At 43.8% G+C, this 26,322-nt stretch overlaps 1 protein-coding gene across 1 annotated transcript in view; it reads left to right on the top strand.

The window, feature by feature from the left end:
- DTX4 (deltex E3 ubiquitin ligase 4) overlaps positions 1-26,019 on the top strand; it is a 38,110-nt gene extending 12,091 nt beyond the window's left edge. The window contains exons 2-9 of the mRNA XM_054972788.1: positions 9,068-9,824; positions 15,435-15,496; positions 15,681-15,842; positions 19,074-19,135; positions 19,817-19,969; positions 20,267-20,428; positions 20,654-20,743; positions 22,601-26,019. Of these exons, the coding sequence (XP_054828763.1) occupies positions 9,068-9,824; positions 15,435-15,496; positions 15,681-15,842; positions 19,074-19,135; positions 19,817-19,969; positions 20,267-20,428; positions 20,654-20,743; positions 22,601-22,834 (1,682 nt within the window). The 3' untranslated portion in view covers positions 22,835-26,019. The remainder of the gene's footprint in view (positions 1-9,067; positions 9,825-15,434; positions 15,497-15,680; positions 15,843-19,073; positions 19,136-19,816; positions 19,970-20,266; positions 20,429-20,653; positions 20,744-22,600) is intronic.
- The last annotated feature ends 303 nt before the right edge of the window (positions 26,020-26,322 follow it).

Genomic DNA, 26,322 nt, shown 5'->3' with positions numbered 1-26,322 from the left:
GCATCCCACTCATAAACATCTTGAAAAGGAAAAGGTACTTTTTCTCTCACTTTCACAGATCAGAGCCACGTCTAGGTTCCACCATTAATGCACATATTGGGCTGAACATTTTCTTTGGTCTAATCTGACAAGGATGTGTGGATCAGTAGGAACACTGAAGAGGTCATTAAATAGATTTCTGAATATTTTCAGAACCTTTGTGCACCTGCATATCGTATTCACTGCCCTGGTCTAGAACTTGCATGCATTCTGGAATGTATACAATGTTCCAGCAGAAGCAGGCTTCACCATTCACTTGAATTTAAAAAGGCACTAAACACATCTATGCTTTGTAAGTACATGTGAATTTGGACCTTTCCCCTCTATTGAAATGGTTGGGGAAGCTTTTTTTGGATAGGAGAGCTCCAGAAACATTCTGGAATTCTATACCAGCAAGGAATCATCATATAATAATCAACAGCTTTACTCCTGCTAGCCAGTGGTTTGTTATGAACCTGGAAAATTAATATGTTTACCTTCAAAGGACACTTGGGCTGCAATCCTAAACCCCATTGAATAACAGTGCTGCTTAAAATTGCCCCTTCTTTCCTTTTTTCCTTTGCTATGAAAATCAATACTTTTTTTAACAACCAAGGAGAAGAAATGCTCAACATGTTTATTTGGGGACATCATCTACTTCACATCAAGCATGTTGTTTTTGTTAACTTCAATTTAATGTAAAATCTGTACAGTTGCTAAATTAGTATTTTCTGCAGTGATTGGGTTCCAATAACAAATTGAGTTTTTATAGCCCCACCTTTTCTGGGCAAGCTACTGGTAAATACAGGTTATATCCATGTGTAAATTGGTATTTACCTAGTGCCCATTTTGGAACTAGTTTTTCTGGGGAAATTGCCAACTTTCCATCATTAATTTGAACAAAGTAAAAAAATTCCTCTCATATTTGCTGGTGACAATCTTTTCAGTAAATAATCCTTCTCTGTTTTTAGTGCTTTTTTCAGAAAAGGAAATCCCTGATCAAAATATTTATTTCCATGGAACTGCATTTATAAACAGAGATAACTGTCTTAACCATAAGTGCCAGCACTGCGATTCTTACAGTCTGCATTCTTCCATCATTTCAGCTGTGGTTTTGTAGAGCTAATTAATATGCTGTTCAGTCTTTTGTATCCTCAGTGCATGGTTGACTCTTCAGAGAAATGAAGTGAAGTGGTGGCCTGAAGACTACAGTTACCAGCTCAAGGTTGGGGAATTCCTGGAGATTTTGAGTGAAAATTGAAGAGGGAGGGGGTTGGGAGAGGACCTCAGTGTGTATAACATACTATCCACCCTCCAAAGCAGCCATTTTTTCCAGCAGAATTGATCTCTAGCTCCTAGAGATCAGTTGTTATCCTGGAATTCCAGGTTACCACTCCTCTTTAGCTACCTGCTGACCCAAGGGATTCTATTCCAAATGACCCAAACCCAAGGGATTCTATTCCAAATGACCCAAACCCAAGGGATTCTATTCCAAATGACCCAAACCCAAGGGATTCTATTCCAAATGACCCAAACCAACTTAAGTTGAGCCAAGAGAAGGCTGCTTCCTGTGTATTATAGCAGAAGTTTATTTAAAGATGCGGTAAAAGCGGTCATCTTTCCCCTTCCTCATGGGAGATGCTCAGTACAGACAAAGGGAGGAAGAGAGGTTGTACAAATCACACTAAAACAGGAACAAGGTCAATAAAGGATTCAAATATCCCTTGCCCCATTGGTGGCAGTGTAGACTACAATTCCCATCATTCAAAGTCTTAAAGAGGCAACACACATTTCTGATAGAGCTAATACAAGCTTCTAAGCTGTGGCTAACAGCACAGTTGTAATTCCAGGAGATCTCCAGCCACTCCCTGGAGGCTAATTTTTATATGTATCTACGCATGGTTCTCCGGATTTCAGACAACGTGTATTATTATAAAAAGAGGCTCTATGGATTCGAGGATAAAAGCAATATCCCAATTCAATGATTGTATTAGATTCTTTATTGTGTTATGATTAATTTGTAGATCTTTGGTGGAATGGTTGATGGAACCCCTGATGAAATGATTCCATATGAAACAAGTGTAATCTAGCTGGCCGCTTGTCGGGTTCTACACAGGACTGTGTTCTGAATCCATCTATATGAAGAGAGAACAAAAGATAAACATTTGAGAATCTTATACTTAAGACAGTAGTCTTTGACCTGTCTTTTACTTACCTGTGAAAGTTATACATACCTTCTCTGGAGCACCTTGGATCCACGCACCTATAAGAAAACAGAAAACACTTCAGAATATGTGGTTGGACTCATTTACATGAACTTTCTGGCCGTTGCCCATATTTGAGCTGCTTTATACATAGAGATATATCATTGAATTGGGATATTGCTTATATTCATTTTGTATAAAATGTTGTTACAATAGTATATTTATTGAGCACTTGTTCACTTTATACTTTATTTAAATATGAACAAGCTTTGTATAATTTTGTATAATATTATTCATTTTTCCGAATTGTGGGTTCCCACTTTTGTTTACTAGTTCTGTATTTGGGAAGGCTTGTTCGGTATAACTGCCTGGAGGCTGGCAGTCCTACCTGAGGTGGTGAATTTTGGAGGAGCACTAGACCCTATTGCTACCCTGACTCAGGAAGTTCCAGAAGGCATGTGCAGTCTGCCATGCTGTCTTTAAAAGTGCCTGGAGAATGAGGGGGAAAGGGACATTACCTACTGCAGCTCTTGGATGGGATGATGAGAGACAATAGCAGGGTGGCCCTACTATTGGCACTCTTGTTGATCTGCCACTGTCAATATGTGCAGCAGTCTTAGTAACTAAAGATGATAGAATGGCAAGTTATAGCCCTGTCTTGTCAGATCTCAGAAGCAGAGTCTGTACTTGCAGGGGAGACCACCAGGAAAGATTCTGGAGTGCTATATGCAGAGGAAGGCCATGGCAAACCACCTCTTTTCTTCTCTTGTCTTGAAAGCCCCTTGCTGAGGTCCCCTTAAGTTGGTTGCGCAACTTGACAGCACACACAAACACACACTTAATTACCACACAGAAAGTTTTCTAGAAATTAGATGGAAAAAAATGTCTAGCCCAGCATTTTTGTCACATTGAATTTCTGTTTTCTACCTCACTGCCCTGGAAGAAATCATTGTGGGTTTCCCATACAAATGTCGTTAGTTCTCTAAAACTGTGGATTCGAGTTTTAAATATAAATATAAATTTGATTGTTTGTAAAAACATGGGAAGGTTTAGTTCAGTATTTTCTGTGAGACCCAGTCAATAACTGGTGAAGTGCTTCTGCCTGTTCCTTAAATCAGGAATAGACTACAGGCTGAGGGCCCTCCAGCGAAGACGTTTTGTCTGTGTTTAGAGGCTTCTTCCCTCCCTCTTCTTCCACTCTATCTGCTTGCTTGCCTTTCTGCAAGAACCTCATAGCCCTTGAAACCCGCTAAATTGAGGCAAAGGGATGAGACACAATTACTGTTTTGGATGGATAGCTAGAGTGATCTTTAACTCAGTGGTCCAGTATGCCAACCCTTTTCTAAGACATTTTTAGGACTGAAACCCATTTCAGTTGAAAATAGACTCTGAAAGAATTGTAGTACCCTCTTTATGCTTTTTTCACAATTACATGAGACCCTCTGAAGATATCTCAGTGGATGTTGTAATTGAGGCCTGGTTTAGCATGCAGAAGAATGATGATGTGCTGGAACCCTGAGGCAGTAGAATGGGCTATACCACTTCTGAATATAAGTGGGAAGCATTTTATATGTCTCTGCCTTTTAAAAAATTCCTTGCAAAACTTTTTTAAAAAATTAGCACATTAGGGAGAAATGTTCTAGCATAGTTTTTTGCATGCTGTGCTGGTTTTTCACTTACAGGATTTATTAATATAAAGGAATTTTCATCACCTCCTCCCTGAGGTAGTTCTCTTAGGTTAGTGTAAAGCTGTGCTGAGCAGGGCGATAAAAGCCTACGTAATAGGAGACTGTGGACTGGAGGCTGTTCCATTGACCACCTGTAAGATTATCATCACAAATGGATGAAAACATTGCCTGTTAAACTTTGCTTCCTGGACTAGTTAAGGACAGAAGTACATATGACCTTGGCAAACATCAACATACATTTGTTGAAGAAACACAGGGGCAAGGATATTCTTAGGGAAGGAATGCAAGGAAGAGGAAGGAGTGCTTAACTCTTTCTGCTGGTTTCTCCTTTATCAGCCTAATTGAGGGGAGATACTTGCAAGAGAGAATCAGCAGGTAGAGGAAGGGTTAAGTAACTCCCTCTTGCTCATTCTCTCTCACAAATGTTCCTAGTTCCTGTGCTTTGTAATGCCCTCCATGATGTTGGGAACTCTGTTTCCCTTGTTCCATTTAATTCTGCCCTTAGATGTACAGGAAAAACGGGGTTGTTGGAAAGGGTTGTTGCTACCCTTACCTCCTGAGGGAGGCCACTCCACATACATGAGAACTGTGGATTTCATGCTTCAGAATGTAACTAATCAGATTATCTTTAAGCCCATTAACTTGACTCTCATAGATAAAACAGTCCCGAGATCTCATTAGTAATTTCTATGGATAAAATGAGGGCACTGTGTCACAAGCCCAAGCCATCTTCTCTTGCTGCAGAATGGTTGTTGAAACACCCCCATTCAGCTTTAGCCTCCTGAGAGGATTTATATATTGCCTCCTGTGGCAACCTGTGGTTTTATTGCTGTTTTTATGGTTATTTACTTTATTTTAACCCGGTTGAGCATCTTTCGGAGCAGATAGGAAGGATGGGCTTAAAATTTTAAAGTAAGTAGAACTATGCAGCAGAATAGCATAGGAAACAACATGATGTGTGGGTATGAGGGTTTTTTTACTACCTTAATATTCACAGAGCAGTCAAATTCTGCTTCTGCATGTGATAACAGCTTGCGGGGAGCAAGGGTTAATAATAGCAATAGAATAACAATGTGTGGTTATTAAAAAGGTAAAGGTAGTCCCCTGTGCAAGCATCGAGTCATTACTAACTCATGGGGGGATGTCGCATCACGACGTTTTCTTGGCAGACTTTTGTTACGGGGTGGTTTGCCATTGCCTTCCCCAGTCATCTACACTTCACCCCCAGGAAATTGGGTACTCATTTTACCAACCTTGGAAGGATGGAAGACCCAGTCAACCTTGAGCCGGCTACCTGAACCCGGCTTCTGCTAGGATCGAACTCAGGTCATGAGCAGAGCCTGGGCTGCAGTACTTCAGCTTACCACTCTGCACCATGGGGATCCTGTGTGGTTATTAACCCTGTGTAAATATTTGTCACTGCATGTGATCCCCTTATCAGCTGTGGTATGCCACTGAAGTTTTTATCATCTGTTAATATCTTGGTCATTGGAACACTTTGGCAGGAGTGCATGAAGTAGGGTGTAGTCCATGACAACTTATGCTGTAATACATTTTGTTGGTCTCAAATGTCTCAAAACCTGTTTATTTCTGTTGATATAATTGTTAACTAATAATAGTTGCGTACTTGAGGCCTAAGGTAACATTAACCAATGGGGTAAAATGTATTTAATGGGAGAGTTATTTACAGAACCACAGATAAGAATTTCCTTGTTTGCTATCAGCAGTTTCATTTTTCAGCAATAAATCTCCTTCCTTCCTTTTTCAGCAGCTGGACTAAGAATAAAAGTATGCAAAAAACATGTATTTCTTTATTTTTCATAGCTGGTTTTGTGATAGAGTCTAGAGATTCATAGAATTTGGCAAGGATATTATGATTAAAACAGGGCAGAAATGGCAGATGTATGTGCAGGGGGGAGGGAAATAGCAATCATAAAGGAGGAATATGGAGTTGAAGGCCCATTGTCAAGGCTATCATACAGTTCTGTTTCACTGCAAAAACAAATGGGCACAGGGGGTCAGCTGCAGTTCTCAGCAGCATGCTCTTGCAGTGAACATATGAGGAAATAAATGCATGCAGCCAAGTTGCATGTTAACTGAGTTTGGCCTCCAAACACAAAGTGAACCTATGATGAATATACTGATCAGCAATGTATGAAACAGCCATCCAATCACTGGAAATCCTTTTTGCTCCCTTTTTTCTTTTAGTGATTGCACAAGCATAGTTCAGAGTTAGACACTTGTGTCAAACAAAATACTGACATTTGCAACAGAAAAATACAAAAGGGAGGAGGTAATAGCTATGGGGTCTCAGCAGGGCCAAAATTGACCCCAAATTGCATTTGAAATATTTGGGACTGTTTTGGCCCCACTGAGACCTCATAGCTTCCATTTTTCAACCAGAACTGCATCACTGTGCCCTCTGGATCACATACGCCATTTCACCACATGCTCTGGTGGCTTCCAGCCTACCTTCCCCCCTCTTCCCCACCCCAGCACTGGCATCCCTATTTCTGCTCTGTGAGATAGGCCAAGTGAAATACCTGAAGAGATGAGATAGTTTTGTGATCTATTTGGATTTTAGAATATTCAGAGCAAAGAGTGCATTGAAATGAAATTAATTCCATCATTACATTCAGACATTATGACAAACTATGGTTTATACATGGAGAGTTGATCAAACCCTTTAGTTGGGATGGGTGAATGCAAGGGAAGGGGGAAGTACTTAATTTCTCCCTACTGTGTCCCGTGGGGTATTCAGTGACGCATCAGCATAAGCAGGAGCGGCGCAAGGGTTTGCTGCGATCGCGGCCGGCCGGGCCCCTTGCACGTGCACACCGGCCTACGTGATGATGTCATGCGTGACATCATCGTGGGAGCGAGTGCACCGCCGCCGGCCCGATTGCTGCGGCGGGCAGCCTCCAAGCTCTCCCACTCGGTTGCCTGTGCCGCCGCAGATGCCTGCCCACGGTAGCTGCGCCCGGCCGGGGGCTTGTGCTGGCAGCGGCGTGGGGTGGGAGGGATAGGAGGCTGCTGCTTTGTGGCGCGCGCTCCTGCCCCCTGCGCCTCCTCCGGCACCCCGTGCCTGAGGCCACCACCTACCTGCCCTCAATGGGTGTGCCAGCCCTGAGCATAAGCCTGGTGGGTGGAGACGTGCTGTAGTCTATCAGGATTCTCTCCCCCTGGCTCAACGTCCTGTCCAGGACTCTTCCAGTTTTGAGAATGTGTGTTGGGAGTGCAAGACAGGATTGGGATTCTGTTGGTGTATTGCCTTCCCCATTCCTGGCATGGCGTGGAAGTAATGGTTTGCACTGGGGGCTGATTGAGTGGAAATCAACTCCAAGCACTAAATTGTAGCTTGGGGATGCTGCTGAGCTTGGGCTTCCTGTTGCTGATGAGCCAGAAGTGATCTTTTCTGAGCAGAAAAAGTCTTGCCACTTTAGTGCAGGCCCTGGTAACATCCAGATTAGATTGTTGCAGTACACCCTCTGTGGGACTGCCCTCAAAGACTGTAGAGAAGCTACAGTTGATACAGAATTCTGTGGCCAGAATTTTGACTGGAGTGGATTGTAGTGACCATATTGTTCTAGTCTTGTTCCGTCTACTCTTCTGGGCCCAGTTCAAGGTACTGGTATTGACCAAGACTTGTATGATGGGGCCAGCATACTTCAAGGACCGCCTACTCCCATATGAACCTACCCATCCACTCTGGTCATCTTCAGCGTCCCTGGTTGGGTGCCCCTACCATTCGAGATCTCTACACGAGACATCTTACACGGGAATGCTCAGGTGTAGGGAGATGCAATGTTAGCTAGAAAGTGTAGTTTAAAAGGACAGAGCCCATAGAGATTGCTCTTCAGAGGGTTTGTTAATTTTTTCTTTGCCTCCCAGAAGGCTATGTCAATTTCATCTCTACATCAGGGTAGTTTAAAAAGACAGAGCAGGTAGTGATTGCTTCTCAGAGTGTTGTTAATTTCATCTTTGCCTCCCAAAATGGGGAGGTGAAATTGACAGAGCCTTCAGAGAAGCAGAGTGATCTCCGCTGGATCTGGCTTTTTAAAACTACACTTCTTGGCTAACATTGCATCTCCTTACACTTGAGCGCACCCGTGTAAGATGTCTCGTGTGGAGAGACTCTGAGGCCAGATAATGGGCAATGCAAAAAATGGCTGCCTTGCTTATGGTGTGGAAACTTTGGAACTTCCTCCAGAGGGAGATTTGTTGGCCTTCCTCTGTTGTTGTCTTCTGCCAGCAGATGAAGGGAGTTTTTTTGTTTGGTTTGGTGTTCCACCACTAGCTTACTGGTTCTCTTTCCTGGTTGTGTTATTTTGTGTTTGTGGGCTAATATGTTTTATTGAATTGTTTAATTTTATATAAACTTTATTTTTAAATCCTGTTTTAATGACTTGATGTTTTGATGTTGAAATGTTTTGCTGTTTGCTGCTTATTTGGGTGGAAAGACACCATAGTAATTGTAGGTATAAATAAATAGGCTTTTTGTTACCCCAGACTGAGATTTCAAACTATAGTTTACGGCTGGTTTGTAAGCCACTGTATTAGCTGTTGTTTGTTTTGATTTCTGGATTCACCTACTATAATGTGTTGGGTATTTCTGCCTCTTTCTGCTCCCCGATTACAAGCTTACTTCAGGCTACAGAGTTTGTTGCTGATGTGAGATTTCAACCTGGAACTTCCAGGGTTACACACCAGGTCTCTGTGTTAGACCTTCTAAAAGAGAGCTTTCTGTGCACAATTTTCAATATACTCCTATGTCCAAGTGCAGAGTTCCGCAACATGGGCCTGTGGGCACCATGGTGCCTGCCAGTACTTCCCTGGGCATCTGCTGAACTTTTCATAAATTGGATGGGGCCATTGTAAGGCAGGGCTTGTTACTGGCTTCCCTCATTCAAATGAAAGAGTTTTCCACTGGAGGATGAGGACTTTGCTTAGTCAGTGAGTGGTTTCATTACCCCTTCAGGGTTTCCTTCTTCCAGGGAAATGTGAGGAGGGAGGTATTCCATTTGCTTCACCTTCTGAGGCAGCCATTTTGAGATAGCACTCTCCTCCCCCTTTCAAAATTCCAAAGGTGCCTGCAGCATCAGAAAGGTTGGGGATGCCTGGTCTAGAGTTATCCTCTTTCCATTGATTTCTTTACAGGCACCATTCGCCCAGTACGACGCAGCTATTATGACCCTTCTTCGGCACCAGGAAAAGGTGTGGTATGGGAGTGGGAGAATGACAATGGTACCTGGACACCCTATGACATGGAGGTGGGTATCACCATCCAGCATGCCTATGAAAAACAGCACCCCTGGATTGATCTCACTTCCATTGGTTTCTGCTACATTATTGACTTCAGCACTATGGGGCAGATCAACCGTCAGACCCAACGCAAGCGTCGTGTCCGCCGCCGCCTTGACATGGTGTATCCATTAGTCACTGGAACCTTGCCTAAATCCCAGTCATGGCCAACAAGTCCTGGTGCAGTCAATACACCCCTTGCACCAGCTTGCACTTGTCCACAGTGCCTCCTTGTCATGAGTATCAAAGCAGCAGTGGCAGCTGGAAGCAACGGGGGGACTGGAGTTACAACTAGCCAACAGCAGCTGCAGCAGCCGCCACAAACAGCACCACGTAAAGCTGTATCCCTTTCTGGTAGCACCAAACTCCCCACTCCTGCATCAGTGCACAAGTCCCAAGATGGAACAGCAACTGTGCGCAGTTCATTGAAGACCCTGGCATCTCAAGTGAGTCGGAGGCAGGCAGCCAGCACACCAGCCCTCACCACAACTGGCTCCCCTGCCAGCCCACCCAGTGCCAATGGCAAGGTGACCCGTGCCAGCCTTAATACACTGAACCGTACCAACCTGCAGCGCCTAGCCATTGCACAGTCCCGTGTGTTGATCGCCTCTGGGTAAGTACTGTTCACTGGAACTGTCTGGAAAATCTAAGCCAAATCAGGTAACTGTGGATCTTAGTACCCCTCCCCTTTTTTTCCCAAGAGGAGAACACAGAGATCACACTTTTCCTGAGGTCATGATGTTTTACCCTGGCACATTTAGGCGGGGGGGGGGGGGTAATTATACAGAAAAAACTCTTCTGAGGGTTCCCCTTTGTGACCTGTTCCCTTTATTTAGTTTGGTCTTCAGAGATGGTCCTCCATGACTAGTCTTTCTTACTTGTCTATTGGTGACTGATGGTGAATCAAATCATCTTCTCATGTTACAAGTGATGGCACATGAAGTTTCAGCTTCTACATAGATTTAGGGAAGGATTTTACACCAGATGGGCCATGCAGTCTATATGATCTCATGATTTGTGGGAGTTATTATCTTGAAATGTTTTCTTAAAGACTGAGCACTTTTGGCTATTATCTGGATTGGGAGTATATGCCATTGGAGATTCTGTGAATGAGGCATCTTCATAGGTCTTAATATCAAGACACTAGTTTACATGAACTGAGAATACAGGAGGACAAGTTGGCTGCCTGGTGATAGATGTTTGTCACTGATAAATACATACAGCCTAAACTGCTAGTATGTTTGAAAACTCCTAATGAAGAGTTAAGGCTGCCTGTGGCTGACACTCCCACATCAGCCCTCTGCTCCCCCCCCCTTCAGCAAATACCCCAGACCTCTTTAAGCATAAAATGGGGGATGCTTGTAAACCCCTTTTGAATTTTAATGAGGAAGTGAAATATTCTTTTTTTATATATATACTTCAGATCTGGGGAGCTTTCTTATCAAAAGGGCCTATAGAAAGCTTTTCATGCTGCTGCCTGATCTGGAAGACACCCCATCTTCATTCCCTCCACCCTAATGAAAACACTTTTTCTTGGCCATTTAATTAGCGTGTTTTGTCCCTTTTGTCTGACTTTACCATCAGCCTTCTGTTGCTGGTTGCTCCCCCTCCCTGCCCGTGACCCTTCCAAGAGACTTTCCCATGGAAGAAAGCACGGGAGGAAAGGGCCAAGTCGACATTTAAAGGAACAAAAGGCTGTGTGAATAACTTGGAGACACAACCGAGGTTTCTAAAGAAATCTTGGAGAAAGGAGCAACAAGAATGGTGCTTATGAAGGGGGGAGTGCAGGGGAATGCCTCTGTCTTCAGATTAGACAATTTTCTGTCTCCTGTTAGATCTTGGTCTGTCACTACAGCAACTATTGTCCAGCTAGAAAGTTTCTTTGCTCTGTTTGTAATTCAGCCTCACTGTCTGATATACACTTCATCCATCCCTGCTCCAGATGCTTCCACAAGGATTGCATTTCCTTTTTTGTCTCAAGAGTGAAATCAGGATAGTTCATTGTTATATAAATTTGTGGCAGCGATTGGCACTCAGTGGTTTTCAAACCACAATCAGGATTTGACCAGGTAGCTTCATGACAAGCAGAATTGTTGAAGCTGGATTGGCTCCTTTGGAGCTTGCAGGGCCGATAGAGACTGGCATAGGTTGTGCTGTCCATGTAACTGGCTTGCTACACTTACATCAAGATTCAGTGAGGAAAAGATTCTTGTTTTTCTAGGTCAATTCAAGAAATGCTGCAATGAACCAGAAGCATCATGTTGACAAGCTGTTGGAGGATTGCAGGATTGTGGGGGTTTTTCCTCTCCACAATCTGGTTCCTTACTACCTGTGATGTAAATAAGATTTTTTCCCCTTCAAACACAGCACGATGGGGTGCTTTGTTCCCTCTTACCATAAAGTGAAATCAGTGAGTGTATGATTTTACCCATCCCTGTTGAGCTTCCCCAAGTCCTGTTGCACATAATGATCAGCCAGTTTTCACATTGTACATTTTCCTAATTTGTGAGCAAAGAAAAGTGTATCTGACCAAATGTCATCTCTCCCCACCCTAGCTCTAACCCAGTGATTTACCTACAAATAGGAGCCAGATAGTCACATGCACACACTGGGTAGACACAGGGCCGGCATGCCCATTGAGGCCAGGTAGGCGGTGGCCTCAGGGTGCGGGGCGCCGGAGGGGGCGCCAGAGGAGGCGCGGGGGACAGGAACGCGCGCCACTGACCTGCAGCCTCCTAGCCCTCCCGAGCTGCCACCACCGCCAGCACATGCCCCTGGCCAGGCTCAGCAGCCGCGGGCAGGCGTCTGCGGTGGTGCAGGGAAACTGAGCAGGAGAGCTCGGAGGCCACCCGCACGCCTTCCCAGCCGCCCGCCACAGCAATTGGGCTGGCGGCGCGCCCACACCCATGATGACGTCACACGTGACATCATCACGCAGGCCGGTGCGTGTGTGCGGGCACCCGGCCATCGGCCGGCCGCAGGCACCAAAAACCCTGGCGCCGCTGCTGGGTAGACATATGATTCACACAGCTTCTCTCTAATGTAGGTATGCACATTTTCCTCCTTGCAAGTATACTTGTTTTTAGACAATATGTATTATATGGTTTGAAGGTAAAATTGTGGCTATTTGGTGCAAAATCCTGGATAGGCTCTGTCAGGGATGTTTTAGGAAAACAGTATCTCATTTGAGAGCAGAAAACTGAACTACTGCAGACATTGTCCTTAACTTATGCTGTACTGGTTTCTTGCGTGGCACCATTAGGCCAAGCAGAAGGTGGCAACCATTGCAGGACTGATCTGAGCCTATTATACCTTGTTTTCGTTAATCTCTATATATAAAGACAAGTATCCTGACTGACTCATCAACGCCCAGCCTAAACCTCTCGACCTAGTAACATGAAATTCAAGAACATTCCTTTCATGATGTAAACACCCACTAAGAAGGGATTTTAAGAAATTCGCCCCCTAAGGGGGTAAAAAGGGGTAAAATGTGTTTTCCCGAAGGGATACAGCTTCCCTGTGTGGCTGGCAGGCTGCTGCCTGCTTGTACCCCCACCCAGTGCTAGCTCAGCCACTCTTCCTTGATTGGGCCAGCCTTTCAAGGTCATTTGCATATGTAGGCTGATTGGGACTCACAACATTCCACACCTCATCCCTCCCCCCCAGAGACAGTTGAAACACAGAGGTCATTTGCATATGCAGCCTGATTGGGCCTCCCCCCCCCATTCTAAACAGTCTGCAGTTGCTATTGGGAGTCATTGAATATGTCCTGAAATAAAATGCACCTCCCAGTCTTCCCCTCAAAGTTCACTCGGGTTGCCAATCTCCCTGTGAGGCCTGGCTTTCCTGTGTGGCTGGCAGGCCGCTGCCTGCTTGCACCCCCCTCTCTCTGATTGGTCAGCTGTGGAACTCTGTGTTCTGAGGTAAAAATCAGGAAAAGGAAACTGCAGACAGTTGAAGAAAGATGGTACAAGACTCGTGAATAGGGATTTTATATAAAAGTCAGTATGGCAACTGAGTTTTTAAATGTTCATGGGGTAGGATTGCCAGCCTCCAGGTGGTGGCTGGAGATCACCTTGAATTACAACTTACCAGGCCACAGAGACCAGTTTCCCTGGAGGAAATGGCATTATACTCCACTGAGGTCCTCCTTTCCCCAACCCCACCTTCTCCAGGTTGCACCTCCAAAATCTCCAGGAATTTCCCAGCCTGGAGCTAGCAACCCTATCATGGGGAGATGGTGCATCAAACCAAAAAATATTATATACCCATAAGTATTCTAAATTGATTTAAAATAGTTAAATACCGTAGCGAAGCACAGATATCAAGCTTCTTTCCTATATATCCGCATCAGTGATTAGAATTTTACCTGGAAGTAGCGGAAGCTGCCGCCCAAATATCCAGCTTTCCTTGCTAAGTGTGGCTGGCAGTTTTCTAGGATGGACAATGAGTCTAAAGAACTGAATAGACAATGAGTGATGTTTTCTTAATCAGTTAATAGAAATGTCTGTAACCCCACCAAACTCAAGACTGTATGTTTATTTAATTGTCAGCATCTGAAACAAACAGCATAAATCCTTTTTAAGTTAAGAAACTTAAACCTCTTCATAATCAGTAGCTTCCTCAAGCACACAACACATTAAGTTACCCCTTTAACCATTGTACTATGTTCAATGATAATATCAAAAGTAAGTGGGGGTCAGGATCACCTAAGCATGATTAAGGTGATAATTATCTTGAAAGATCCACCCTGAACCAAGGCAGATCTTGAGCTGATCAGATAATTTAGGTGGAGGACAGCACCACCATTCCATTTCTAAAAAGAAGATCTTATTCTTCAGATGGCAACTGTCATGCCACAAATTTTAAAAGCTTATCTTGAAATTCTTAGGTTGGGCAAATCATTGTTCTAGGTTGGTTATTGTACTTGCTAGTCCCATCCTGGCTACAACTTGAAATTCATTCATTCATTCATTCATTCATTCATTCATTCATTCATTCATTCATTTCCTTCCTTTCTTCCCGATGGGGATCCAGAGCAGCTTACATAATTCTCCTCTCCATTTTATCCTTCCAACAACCCTATGAGGTAATTTAGGCAGAGAGGGTGTGACTGGCCCAAAGTGAACCAGCAAGCTTCCAAGGCAGAGTGGGGATTCAAACCTAGGCCTCCCAGATTCTAGTCCAACACTCTAAACACTACATCATGCTGACATGCAGATGTATGCCTTTTATTTTTTTAACATTAAAATACATGAGACTTCTAGTGTGTGGTTTTAACTCTTTTCTTAATGAAAAAATAGCATGGTAAATGTTCAGAAGAAACTTTAATGCACATTATGCTCACTTTTAAAATTAAAGTTATATTTAGCCTTCTTCTTATGCATGTTTATTCAGAAGTCCAGTTTTATTAAATGAGACTTACTCGCAGGAAAGTGCTTTTAAGATTGCATCCCAGAGACCCATCTTTTAAAGAGTGAGGTTCTTTGTGTTGTTACATGAATGTATTATGTCATACTTTTTCAACCATATACTGGTTTCTGTGGAGTATTTTAGGATCATATAATTCTCAAGTTGCCTGTCATCCCCTCTGAAGATAGCTGGGGGGGTTACATATTCCATTTTACAGCTTACCAGAGGTGGCACATAGATGAGTCCTGCACATTTGAGTTGGCACTGTAGCACTAAACTGGAAATGTGGGAAGCATCCCTGAAAACCCCTGTACATGTCATTTTAAAAGGTGTTTTGCTGATACAATGCCTGTCATGATCACTGACTTATCATCTCACCGAACCAATCTTCTTGTCTTTGTCTCAAACACCTTAATTCACATGCTCGTGAGCTGACTTTCCTTTCCCAGACTGGGTCTCCTTGCTTTGCTAGGGAGTGTTTGCGCCTCAGGCAGCTAGCAGCCAGAAGCAGTAAGATAACCTGCCAGGCTGGTTCCTGGGAACATGCTGGGTTTTTTGTAACCATCAGGATCCTAGCAAGCATCATTTTGATTATGAGGCGGACTGAGAGCAATCTGCCGCCTAGTGTAGTGTCCATGGAAGATGGGCTCACGTAATGCACCATCTTTCTTGCCTGCACAGTGTATCCAGCTCTTTGGTTGAGAGGCATCTGAGGTGTTCTCTGAAGTCTGTGCCTAGTATCCTCCTCTATTTGCTTAGTTTTCTTGGCTATGGTGCAGCCATTTCTAAACGCTGTGTTCCTTCCTCACAGGGTTCCTACAGTTCCTGTGAAAAATCTCAATGGCTCAAGCCCAGTCAATCCAGCGCTGGCAGGTAAGGGAGGGTGGAATTATGATGGGACCAGGGCAGGGATAATTCAAACAACCATGCTGATTCTAATTCATGTTAATAGCTGGAGAATAATAATCACATAGATTTTAAAAGTCAGATCGGGGGCGGGGCACAGCCGGAGGTGGGGAGAAACTAGTTCCTCAAACATCCCTTTGTCTCCTCCCAGGAATCACGGGGATCCTCATGAGTGCTGCTGGGCTGCCTGTCTGCCTCACTCGGCCCCCAAAGCTGGTGCTCCACCCTCCTCCAGTCAGCAAAAGTGAAATCAAATCCATCCCTGGGATCTCCAATACTTGCCGCAAGACCACCAAAAAGCAGACCAAAAAAGGTAAGAAAAGAGGACCCTTCCCTCCCACCTTCCAAAATTCACAGATCATGCCAAAGGACCATCTGTTTCACCCTGCCATGATGAGACCTTGATGGGGTCTAGAATTCATCAACCCATTCAGCAGTAACTTGCAGAACCCAGACTGTGGTGTGGCATTCACGAGCATATTCAGATATCGGGACAGGCCCTGGATTGTCCTAAGACGACCCTGATTTGAAGTACTAAACTTCCAAGCCTGCCTTATTTTAGTTTGCAGTGCAAAGCCCTGCCTTTGCACTACCTCATCCTTTGGCTTGCTTGTCTCTTTGTCCCTGGATTCTGTCCTCAACTGCCCAGCCTTTCCTGACTTCTGCAATGCAACACCATGCATCCTGCTGTATTAGTATTGGCTGGCTACTCCTGGAGGGTGACTTAACTGCAGATTTGCTCTTACGGGTTCATGCCACATGTTCTTCCCTTTGTATGCAAAGTTTCCAAACTGTTCCCTGTCCATCTGCCCAGTTTATCTCATAATCCCTTAGAACTGTCATCCAAACATTGTTCTAAGGCATCATTTTACACCTCTCTACTACTCCCTTCCCACTCCCATATTTCTTTCCTGTACTGTTCTGTGACTGCACCCTCTGATAACTGGATGATGGCAGATATCCAACCAGTGTCATCTTCTAAAAGTTTGTCCTGAATGATTCCCATCTGTTGCATTGCCCAACACATGTTCCCTGCACACACTCCACCCCCTTGTAATTTCCTATCCCAGCTGTGATGTGCATTCTGTACTTTGAAATTGCAATCCCTGCTGGTGTGGTTCCTCTCCACCCCCGCCCCCCGAGTACTTCATTTTTGCTTGATTTATTCTTTTGTGTGTCTTTTGAGGGAGGGGACACTAGAAACCTAGCCAATTTCATTGGTTCCTGTTATGCATCTTGCAAAGAAGGTGGGAGCACATCTGGGAAACAAAGGACACCCATAACCTCTAATCCAACATACCTTCCTCCTATCCCATTAGTGTCAACAAAGGAATATATGTCCTAAGTGAACACTCCATGAGTTAAGTCTTACCCCAGGGCAGGTGCAGAGTGCCTTTCCTTTACAGCAGTTCACTAGAGAGTTCCTCATATGGGGATTAGGGAAAAGGCTTTCCTGTCAGAGGGTGATATTCCCAAACAAGCTTGGGAACCATATTCCTTTGAAATTTTAGAAACACGCTTTCCTACTAAGGCAACTAGCTGAAGATTCCAGTGCTATACACACCATCCCAAGAATAAATTCAGTGGATTGCAGTGGGATTTACCTCCAGAACCAGGCTGCAATAATCCCACACATAGCCAGATGTTTGGTATTTTGTAGCTGAAGTTCTGTGAATGCAAATTGGGAGTAATGTACCTCCCCTCAGCTTCCATTTTGTAGTGCTGGATAGAGCCATTTTCTACACCTGATGCACTCTCCTTAGAGCACTGTCTTCCGGGCATACTTGAAATATTTTCAGACTGCACCACATACTGGGCTGTAGCTACTGCTTCCTGACACACCCCAGTTTAAAAAGGTCGTTCACGCTCTCCACAACCTGGTTAGAATGAAGAGATGGGCCATTCCTCAAACAGATAACTGTACGTATTGTGTCTCCATATCTCTGACTTTGATGGATCCCCATAGACAGGGTTAGAGCAGCAAGTAATAGGAGGGCTTCTGTAAGTTGTTTTTCTCTTGGTTCCATCAGCTCATCAACCAAATCTCAGTCTTCTGCCATGCCATGAAAGCCTCAGCAAGTGTCTGCATGCTTTCTAGTCCAGGATGAAGGCTTTCTGTACCCAGCACTGTCTCAAAAAATGAATACCTTGTCATGTGAAAAGTTCATGGCCTTGGAAAACTAGAGATGACATGCCCAGATTTTTTGAAAAAGTGTTTTAAAAGTTGGAGGGTCCCAAAAATAAGAAAAAGCCACCAAGTGTTAACAATCATTTCCTTTATGTAATGTTTTAAAACATAAACCTTATGTTTTCCCCATGCCCTGTATAACAATATTGATGTTATTCAAGTGGTGTAATGACAGTAAAAATCCATCCCCCTCCTAAAACTGTTTCTGAAAATTTCCAATGCAAATTCAAACTATAGTTTTTTAATTCAGAAATATCATAGTTTGCCATTATGTCTGAGCCAAGCCATAGAATGCTATAGTTTTCTTCTAGGCATCTTACTAGCTTTTATGCATGGACATACTGACTTTTTTTAGGAGTCTGACAACTTTTTATAGACTGCCTCCTTTCAGAATTATGACTTCGGACCCTGTTTTGAAACTATGATCACCCTCGGTCAGCAAAGATACCCATTTCCAGTTCTGACAAAAGCATGACTTGCTTGCCCTTTCATGCTTGAGGTACCTCACACTTGACTGGAAGCAGCAGAGGTAGACACCTCTGCCATCACGAAGAAGACTTCCCCTGCAGTAGATCTGGAGACATAAGGAAAATTGGTGCCATAAATTGGGGTAGAGACTTTCCAGGAATGCCACTGCACCAGCAGGAGATATAGCTGGTATGTGCAGGAGTCTGGATGTATGTCTCTCTCACGTGCTTCACACCTGAGTTGGAAAAGAGTCCCAAGATGGACGGGGGATGATTCAAACTGAACTCAGTTTTATGCTGGAAATTTGTCTCTTCATTCTTGCTGATGTTATTGTAGGTATTCTTTTAATCTTCAGGTGCGAATGTCTGGGAAACCTGTTGTATAGGTAAGAGAGCTAGGCTGTGTGCAGATTAGTGTGGATGAGTTCATGCTGAGGAAACTATAGGCAGAGGAAACCAGAGGCAGAGGAAACTATGGCATGTCAATTTGGATATCAAGCCAAAGCATAGCTAGTGCAAACAGTCACCTGCATATCCTCTTCAGCCCATGGTTTCTGTGGGTTTTGTTTAGTAGCCAATTGCAAGCTGGTGTGTTGCCTTGAAGGTCATACCAAACCATGCTAAAGTATAATGAATTGTGATTTGATATGATATCTGAAATGAAACGGCTTATGAAGAGCTAATTGCTCAAAGTGATTCTGGCAAATGAGACAAGTCACACAGAGCAGAAGACAATGGAATTCCTATTGTGCATCCTCCAGTACCTTTAATGAAGCTATAAGAAGCTCCATTCCAGGCATTCCTCCTTCCCAACAGGAGTCCCATTTTGCTCACTGATAACCTGCAGGATTTTTCCCTGAAATGCTACTCTGTCTTCCTCCTTACCCAGGCAAAACCCCTGAGGAAGTGTTGAAAAAATATTTACAGAAGGTGCGCCACCCCCCAGATGAGGTGAGTCTACTTCTTTGCATCTGGCACATCTGTCAGTTTTCAAGCAAGTGTGGAGCGATCGTTCAAGTGTTGGACTTGAGTGTTAAGAATTCAGCATTTCTTGGTGCAGTTTAAAAATAATAACAATAATAAGCACAGACTGTACAATGTTCTGTACAATGCTGTTACACTTGTTTAGCAAAGATACCAACCTGCTTAGTTTTGTTCAGGATACAGAAGTGATGCCATCTTTGTCCATGGTGTTTATCATGTATTTTGCAGAAATGAGAAGGGATCAGGAAAATGGTCTGGAATTGACTGGTACTTAGTGACTGAGGATGGGAGCAAAGGAAGCTATACAGCTATATATTATACAGTCTCAGTGAAACTTTGCTTAAGTGGATCTTGTGGAAGAACTTTAAAAGGAGACGGAAGGAGCTTCATGAATAAAGGGCAGGTGCTGTCTCAAGCATAGGGTGCAGCATGGGAGAAAGAAGGAAGTAAGCTGCCTTGAGCAAGACTCTAAGGAGGCAACAGAGAAATGTTCTAAATAAATAAATAAATAATGGGGAAGGAGAGTTCAGAAGACATATTTCTGCCATTGATATGCTTTAACCTTAGTTTGTCCTTACCTCATACCAAAGTTTCTCTATGTGCATATATTTGCTCATCTGCTCAACTCAGTTTTCAATTCCTCTTCAGGACTGTACCATTTGTATGGAACGCCTTTCTGCTCCTTCAGGATACAAAGGACCTCAGCCAGCAGTCAAGCCAGACTTGGTGGGCAAGCTGTCCAAGTGTGGCCACATGTATCACCTCCACTGCCTCGTGGCCATGTACAACAATGGGAACAAGGTGTGTTACTGAGGAGAGGAACTGCAGCCTCTCAAATTGGTGCATGCATTCTGCTCAGCAATGAACTTTGTTTTGACATTTCATATAGAGTAACAGTCCAGAACAATTTCTGAAGTAACTATTGCTAATGGGAAAAGCCACCATTAGATTACTTTCTTTTGCAAGTTTGCCATGGTTGAGTGGTCTGTGCCCTGACCTGAATGTCCAGAGAACAGAATTGTCTACTCTCAGCCTGTTTTATTCTGTGCCGTTTGGAGCATATTGCTTATTCTTACTATTTGTCCATCTTGCTTTAAGGATGGGAGCTTGCAGTGTCCAACTTGCAAATCTATCTATGGGGTAAAGACTGGCACCCAACCTCCTGGGAAGATGGAGTATCACCTCATCCCCCACTCATTGCCTGGACACCTTGACTGTAAAACCATTCGAATTATCTACAACATCCCACCAGGGGTCCAGGTAAGTTCAAAACTTTATGGGGAGAGTTCATAGCAGAGTACCTCAGTTGCAGCTGGTGAAAAGTGTGACAGGCTCTTGACACAATAGTTCTTGCCTGGTGGATCTGTGGATTGTTTGGTGTTTAGAGATTAGGCAGATCTCTCACACTGTTTGAATCTTCTCTAAAGGATATTTTTAAAAGTTGATTTAATTACAGCTTTCTCCCTCCTCCCTCCCTTCCCCCAGGGACCAGAGCATCCAAATCCTGGGAAGAATTTTACTGCCCGAGGATTTCCTCGGCACTGTTACATCCCAGACAATGAAAAAGGCAGAAAGGTGAGTGGCACTCCTTCATTGTAGGAGTTGAACAAGCTTACCAAAAAATCTATTTTAAGATGGACAAGGATGGCTTCAGATACAATGTGAGTTCTAGCCTGGATTAATCTGTTCTTAACTCTGCTGACAGCTTCCTGAGCAATCAGCTACAAACTATATCATAGCTCCACATCTCTATATGAAAGCAATTGTGTAATATTCTTGTAAAAGGCTTGTAAGATTTATAAATGCAAAGTACATGTGTTGCGTTTTATGTATCCTTCCCAATTTGGGCCATCCCAGGTCACTTGTATCTAGTGTCCTTCTTGGTTCATCCTTCAACACAGGCTTGAACCTAGCTGCCTTTCCTTTCCAGTGTGGGAGAGGGAAATGAGAGAAAATAAACAGGTGTCCTGGTTGAAAATGCTCCCTCAAGCCAATTCCAGTGTAGACCACACTGTTTTAAAGGACAACTTATAAAATGGGGGTAGAAAGAGGGTTTGGTTTGCATGCTGGAGCCTGTTCCCTTCAATATTGGTTGCATGATTTAGCACTAAACTAGAAGTGTGGGAAGCAAAACCCCCTTCACCTCTGCAAAAGAGCCAAAATTGCATGATATTTAAGATAGTTTGGTGCAGCAGTCCTTAATATGAACTGTGCACAGGATCCTGTGAGCTATGTTTGGACCAGCACAGATCAGCAAGAAGACGGTGGGCCTTACGTGGCTGGCAGGTACTGAATCAGCATAACTGATATCTCCAAATCTTCTGTCTGTTAACATCTTTAAGTTCCCCCTTCAGAATTGTAGCACTTGAAGATTGTTTAGAATGTCTTCTTTCCCCCTGTTTGAGATCGGGGAAGGAGTTGGTGAAAGGATACCTGCTAGGCAGACATGATGCTGGAGTAGTGACTAGCAGCTTTTGCTGTATACATGGATGAGTTTATATTGAGTCTCTTTTTAGTGTATGTACTTCCATCCAGAGGGAGGTGGGAGGTTTTGACGGAGCAGTAGAAGGGATAATTTAGCACAGTAGGATAGTCAGCTCAAACTGCTTTCCTGATTCATTGCAAAAAAAAAAAAAAGGCCACTGAAGTTACAGGTTCGGCCTGTCCCTGCTGACACCCCATGAACTGTGAGTCAGTTCATTGCACGCGTGTGTCCTGTGAAGATGTACTGTGTAGAACTACAGTTCATCCCAGCTCACCCATATTAAGGGCTGAGAAGCATGTGCTGCGGTTAACCAGTGACAGTGTGATATCAGAGTCTAGAAGCAGTCACAGAAGTGAGATTTTCCTCCATATTCAAGGAGAAAAGTGTGTTTTCTTTTTGGCTCAGGGTTGTCTGTATATTCCAGGGTGGTGAGCATTCTCTCTTCACCCTTTTAGAATGGTTAAATGGGAAGGAAACTTCCATTAAACGTGAAAGAGGAGATCTGGTTTGCCTAAGGCAGTTCTTCACCTTGCAACTTAGGCCTGTGCTCCCCATAGTCTTCATGGGAAGTAGCATCTCACATACTGAAGCATCCTATTTCACACGTTTTAGATCAACAAGAGCTCTCCTCTTCAGGAAGGGAGGGAAATATTCCATCTGTACACGTTATGTTTGGGGAAAGGCCATTGGGCTCATTCCTGTGCTTTAGGAATGCTTGTATTCTGCTTATTTTGTGAGGCTGAAAATTGTCTTTTGCAACTTTGCAAGTATGTAATTGGGAAATCTGTCCCAACATCTTGAATGGATTCCTACATACCAGAATCCAGTTATCTGCAAATGCATTTTATATGTACCAAATGAAATAGCCCATGGGGGGATCACTGTGGTTTGGGCAAAAACTCCTCTTAACACATGAATGGCTTCCCTCATATTTTTCCTTCTCTCAGGTGCTAAAGCTGTTGCTCGTAGCCTGGGATCGGCGCCTCATCTTTGCCATTGGCACATCCAGCACCACTGGGGAGTCGGATACTGTGATCTGGAATGAAATTCACCACAAGACAGAGTTTGGCTCCAATCTTACTGGCCATGGCTACCCTGACCCTAACTACCTAGACAATGTGCTGACTGAGCTAATAGCTCAGGGCATCACTGAGGAGAGTGTGCTTCAAGAAAAGGACTGAGAATGTGGAAAGAAAGGGGAAGGGCCTTGCTCTGGGGGTGGAGCTACAACTATAGCAGTATCCCATGGATTAAGCTCCCTCCCTTCCACTGTGCCTGCCCTGTCCTCTCCTCCTCTTGCCACAGCCACAATCTGCCTCTTGAAAAGTTCAGTTTTGCTTGTCCTGCTGTCTGCTTAGGGATATGTTCAGGTGAGAAACCATGGGTTTGCAGTTCAGTGGCCCACAGCACTTGGCTGGTGGTAGCAAACAAACCTGGAGTTTTTTCCAGCTCATCTTGGGCATGGGGTGAAGTTATCCCAACTAAGCCAGAGGTTACATTAACCTTAACACGCAATGGCTGTTTTATGTTTGTAGTCCTGAGATGTGGTGGCATATTCATATGGAGAGACTAGGAACCCACTATAAATTCTGTGAAAAGTGGAAGTATGTCTTGGGACAGGCAGCCCCATAGGGCATCTCTGTGGTACTGCGCAGGAGTCAAGAAGAAACCTCCGTTCCAAAGGCACTGAGGATTAAAACCAGCCCTGGTCTTTTTTGCCCAGCTAGGCGCCTGGTTTCATGTCACGTCACTACTGCTTTTCATGTTGTGGGCTCAGTGTGAGACAGAAATGTGCTGTTCTAATCCTCCCTCCCTCTAGAGATCTCATGCATTCCAAGGCTGCCTCCTTAGTCTTGTTCCAAGAAACAGGCCTGCACTTAAGCTAATCGATTTGGTACCTTAGGAAAGTAGGCTGAAAATTCATTCTCTCTGTTACATTCCAAGCTGGGTCAGACATATGCAAGTCTCCAACATACAGTATAAAGTGGACTAGATTAGAATAAATCAGTTATTTAATCTCAGCTGGGATCTTGCCTGAATGCAAGCAGAGCCAGTAAACCTCTTGCTTCCTCTAAATTGGTTTATCAGAATTTGGCCCACTCCTGTCTCCAAAGAAAGATAAGTCTGTTCCAAGCTAAAATGCTCTTGTAGAAGATACTGTCATACACAGCTGGGTTCCTTAATACAATGCTCACTTGGCTATAGAGTTTAGATCAGTTCTCTTTGTCTCACTGCTTTACTTAATTCCAAACCAGTACAGAGCTATGCGCTCAGAACTTTCTCTCTTTGTAAACAGCATTCCTGGGGACTGTTTTTATGTCTGCTTTTTTCTGTAGTGGGATAGAATGAGTGGAGTAAGGGGGTGAAGGTGTGATACTTGGTTTTTATTCCAAGGTGGGTTCTTTGAACTGTTTGTAAGGGGGAGTCCCCTAGATACAGATTTGAATTTATTTACCTCATGTTTGGGGGATTTGTCGTATATACATTACAAATATATATATTTATTTGTAATGTATAAGAAGGATATTGAAGCTAGAATGTGTAACAAAATGGTACTCAAATTAGACCTGGAGGCTAAGTTCCACAGTTTTCCACAGTGCAGAAATTTGGAAATTATTGAATTAAAACAACATTGAATCATTCTCATCCTCCACTTTGTTTCAGTCAATACTGTGGCTTTTTTGGACCTTAACAACCAATGTGATTTCTTATTAGGGCAGGCTTGAGAAGATTAAGAGGTGGGATAGGATTAGAGGAAAGGCATGTGAGAATAGAAAGGAGCATGTTTGTGGAGCTGACTGTCTGCATGCTTGTCAGGGTGGTGCTAAGGTGTGTGTGTGATTGAGGAGGGGCCCAGAGACATCACAAGGGTTGTTAATATTACAGTATTTTTTAAGGTTCTTAATCATTTTGGAGCTCCTAAGTATATGCAGCCAGGAGATTCTCCTCCCTCACCTCTTACTTTCTCATGAAAATTTGATTCAGGGTCACTCTTTCTAGACTTTTGCAAAGGAGCTGAAACCAAGTTCTACTTTCCTCTTCTCCAACCCTGTGTAAGTCCTCTAAGATCAAGTTCATTAATCTGTACCTGAGCTACTACATAATGATAGTAACAAAGGGCCAATGAATATCACTAGATCTAAAATGTCTTGACTTCCATTAGGGATTCTTTCCTTAATATATCTTAGTAAGCAGGGCCAGCTCTGTAATGTGGTGATCAGAGGCAGTCCCCTCAGGTAGCAGATTTGTGGCAGGCAGCAACTTCCCACTCCAGCCAGCAGCCCACTTGCTGCCCCCTGACTTCTGCCTCCATCTGGGAGCTAGAAGAGATAATACTTATTACCTCCTGTCTTTCCCTAGGCTCTTTAAAAGCAGTGTTGCCCAAACTCAGAGGAGTCCTTCTTGCAAGAGTTCAAACACCTTTTCTGGTTGCCTGTTGCCTGGGCAACCAAAAGGGTGACCAAATTCTCTTGAGAGGAAATAATCTTGTGAGAGTTCAGGAAGCTCAATGGTATATGCACGGCTTGCTGCTATTTTTAAAGAGAACTGAGGCAGCAGAGAAGGTTATATCTTCCAGCTCTGGGGGTGGGCAGGTGGTGGCAGTTATTTGTGGTGGGTGGTGTTTGCTACCTCAGGCAGCAAAAGGCTTGTGCCACCACTGCGAGAAAGCATTTCCCTGTCCAGATTTCCAGTCAGAAGTATTTTTCCCCAGCAGATTAAATCTGATTAAGTGGTCAGTGGAGAAGAAATTCCTCTAGGAAACCTTTCTTCACCACTTAAACATTTTAGTGTAACCCTTTTGATTAAATAATCCTCAAATGTGACTTAGCCTCCAGGATAGGGGAGCAGTTTTGGAGGGTGACTTTCCAGCCATTATCCGCGCCCAGTTGAAGGGAGTCAGTTTGCCTTTTATTTGACTTTGTTTTGGCTGAATAACTCTCCAACTGTCAGTAATTTTGTACTTCATAGAGAATGACCAGCCTGATGTGATGCCCTCATTAGGGATAATGAGAAGGGTCTCTTCTTCTTTGTCCTCATCATATCCCAAGGCAGGGTGAGAGGGTGGTGGTATTGGGGGGGGGCATGGGAGAGGGTGCCATGTTGTATATTGTTCGTTTGTTGCTTGTAAACGGTGCGTTTTGCCCGTCTCTAGTTTGTTGCATTAAGTAAGGATGCCACCCTTGAGGTGTAACAATAAAAGAAAAAGTCTACTGCCAGTTTGCAGAATGCTTTGTGTCTGTGTATTCTGTGTCTGCGCGTCTGTCTTTTGTTAATTGTTTCTGTTTCCTGAGCAGGTGAATGTGTACAGTTTATTTAGCTGTGAAAACATCAGCCTTCAAACAGCCACAAGGAGGCATTGTTTCAGTTGCAACAAAGTTAAGTTTGAGATAAATGGTGAAATGACAGAAAACCCCACTCCCTACAGTTGCACAGCTTGGGTTCTTAGACATAGCAACAAATTTTAACTCCTAACATTTCGAGCAGATTCAATTTATTTGCATTTGTCTCAAGAAAGCAGCAGCATCTTGCTAAACCTCTGACTGAAGTTGGGATCTGTTTAGAATCACAGCCATCTGGGGTTTCTGGGGGTTTTCCTAACCAGAGGCTTTGTGCCATTAACAGCTGCATGGCAGGCTGGAATTTTAACCTTTCTCTCTGTTGGACATGC

Source organism: Eublepharis macularius, chromosome 2, assembly GCF_028583425.1.
Source record: "Eublepharis macularius isolate TG4126 chromosome 2, MPM_Emac_v1.0, whole genome shotgun sequence".
NCBI classification, from domain to species: domain Eukaryota; kingdom Metazoa; phylum Chordata; class Lepidosauria; order Squamata; family Eublepharidae; genus Eublepharis; species Eublepharis macularius.
The sequence above is the reverse complement of the archived record's forward strand: the minus strand, read 5'-3'. Positions and strand labels throughout refer to the sequence as shown.